The sequence below is a fragment of the Sphaeroforma arctica genome (genome assembly GCF_001186125.1).
Source record: "Sphaeroforma arctica JP610 unplaced genomic scaffold supercont1.5964, whole genome shotgun sequence".
NCBI classification, from domain to species: domain Eukaryota; class Ichthyosporea; order Ichthyophonida; genus Sphaeroforma; species Sphaeroforma arctica.
The window spans coordinates 1-1,793 of record NW_014034594.1 but is presented as its reverse complement, the minus strand read 5'-3'; the positions used below and the strand labels follow the sequence as shown (position 1 = coordinate 1,793).

Genomic DNA, 1,793 nt, shown 5'->3' with positions numbered 1-1,793 from the left:
GTGTGTGTGTGTGTGTGTGTGTTTGTTGAGTGTATTATGTATGTGTCTTTGTATATATATATATATATGTATATGTATATGTATATGTATATGTATATATATATAGATATATATATACCGTGTGGATATATGTACGTGTGAGATGGGAGATAAAAAATAGGGTACAATAACCAGTATAAATACACATGTATATTATATCGGTGTATAAAGACATAATATTCACTATAGATATATACATTTATACAAATGAATACGGTACAACTATATGTACGTGTATGTCAATAAGTATCTATATCACGTTATGTACTCGTTTGTGGACATTCAGATAGTCGTGACATGCACCCCAATTGCACGCGTCAAAACAGTGTCACTGTACAAATAGTGTCATAATAGTGTCACATGTACCTACCCTGGATATCCCCACTTCACCCTGAAGTGTGGGACGACAAACGACACCTCATCCTGTCACATGTCAATATAGTGTCACCGTTAAAACCCTAAAACCCCGTTACCTACCTCGGGTGTTCCCTCACGCGTCAGCCGCCTGCGAACGTTGAGACTCAGCGTGGCCTGTCGCATGATGGATCCCAGGTGATGCATCTTATACCCCACACTCGGCTCAATCTCCACTGTGTTGGTCGCCTCAACCGCAAGAGTTTGTGGTATATTCGTTTGCGGTTTTGCGGTTTCGTGGTGGTCTATAAATAGAATGCATATATTGAGTGGGGCTCCGCTTAGTTTGTGTATTGTGAAAAGTTTGTGTATAGTGGTTTGCACCGCACACTCGGCTCAATCTCCACTGTATTGGTCGCTTCGACCGCAAAAGGTTGCGGTTCTGCGGTTTCGTAGTGGGTCTATAAATAGAATGCGTACATTTTTATTGGCTCTGCTTGGTTGGCGTGAGTAGTGTACACTCCACAGTAGATGAAGTCTCACTAATACTTCTGCTTTAAACGCAACAAGTTGCGTACTGTCACTTGCGGTTTTGCGGTCTCTCGGTGATCTATAAATAGAATTCCTATATTTGAATTGGCTCCAACGAATTGCAATCAGAAGCACATTCAGACAATAAAAATATACCAACATATACTCTGAGAAGTGCATGTTAGTATAAGTCCATACAAATACGTACCCTCATATCCTCGGATAAGTATATTCAGTACATGTACATAGAAGACGTACGCACATACTCTGATAAGTAAATCCAGTATACGTACATAAGAAACGCACTCAGATATACTCTGATATATATATCCAGTATACGGACATAAGGAGACGTACTCATAAAAACTTTTCATAAGTACATTTCGTACATACAATCATACAAACTCTAAAACAACCTCATAAACGTATACCTACATCACCTTACCCACCTTCATCAGGAGATCCAGAAGTCCCGCTCTGTGTGGTCCTCGATAATTGTCCACTGCCGTCTTTTTGGTGCCTCATTTGAACACCTGCCAACTCACTATCACGAGAGGAATTCTCTGTGTTTTCATTAGTCGATTCAGCGGAAGTTTCCGTTGCCGCATTCTCATTAGCTGTCGACTTATTCTGCGCATTGCCGTTCGCAGGAACTACACACGAGGTAAACAGCTTCATCGCTTGCAGGCCTATTTCGATGGTGTCCACTCCAACGGTTTTACCACCTACACGTGTGAGTATAAATGTGTGTATGAACAAATATACATATATATACATATATATATATTTATATATATATATATATGCGAACATACATACATGCATACATACATACATACATACATACATACATACACACACATACATAC

At 39.7% G+C, this 1,793-nt stretch overlaps 1 protein-coding gene across 1 annotated transcript; it reads right to left on the bottom strand.

The window, feature by feature from the left end:
• Nucleotides 1-1,373: 1,373 nt before the first annotated feature.
• On the bottom strand, nt 1,374-1,602 carry SARC_15340 (hypothetical protein; the record flags this gene model as incomplete). The annotated part of the gene is made up of 1 exon (XM_014290538.1): nt 1,374-1,602. A coding segment is annotated over one exon (229 nt), but the record flags the coding sequence as incomplete, so codon positions are not given.
• Nucleotides 1,603-1,793: the final 191 nt, after the last annotated feature.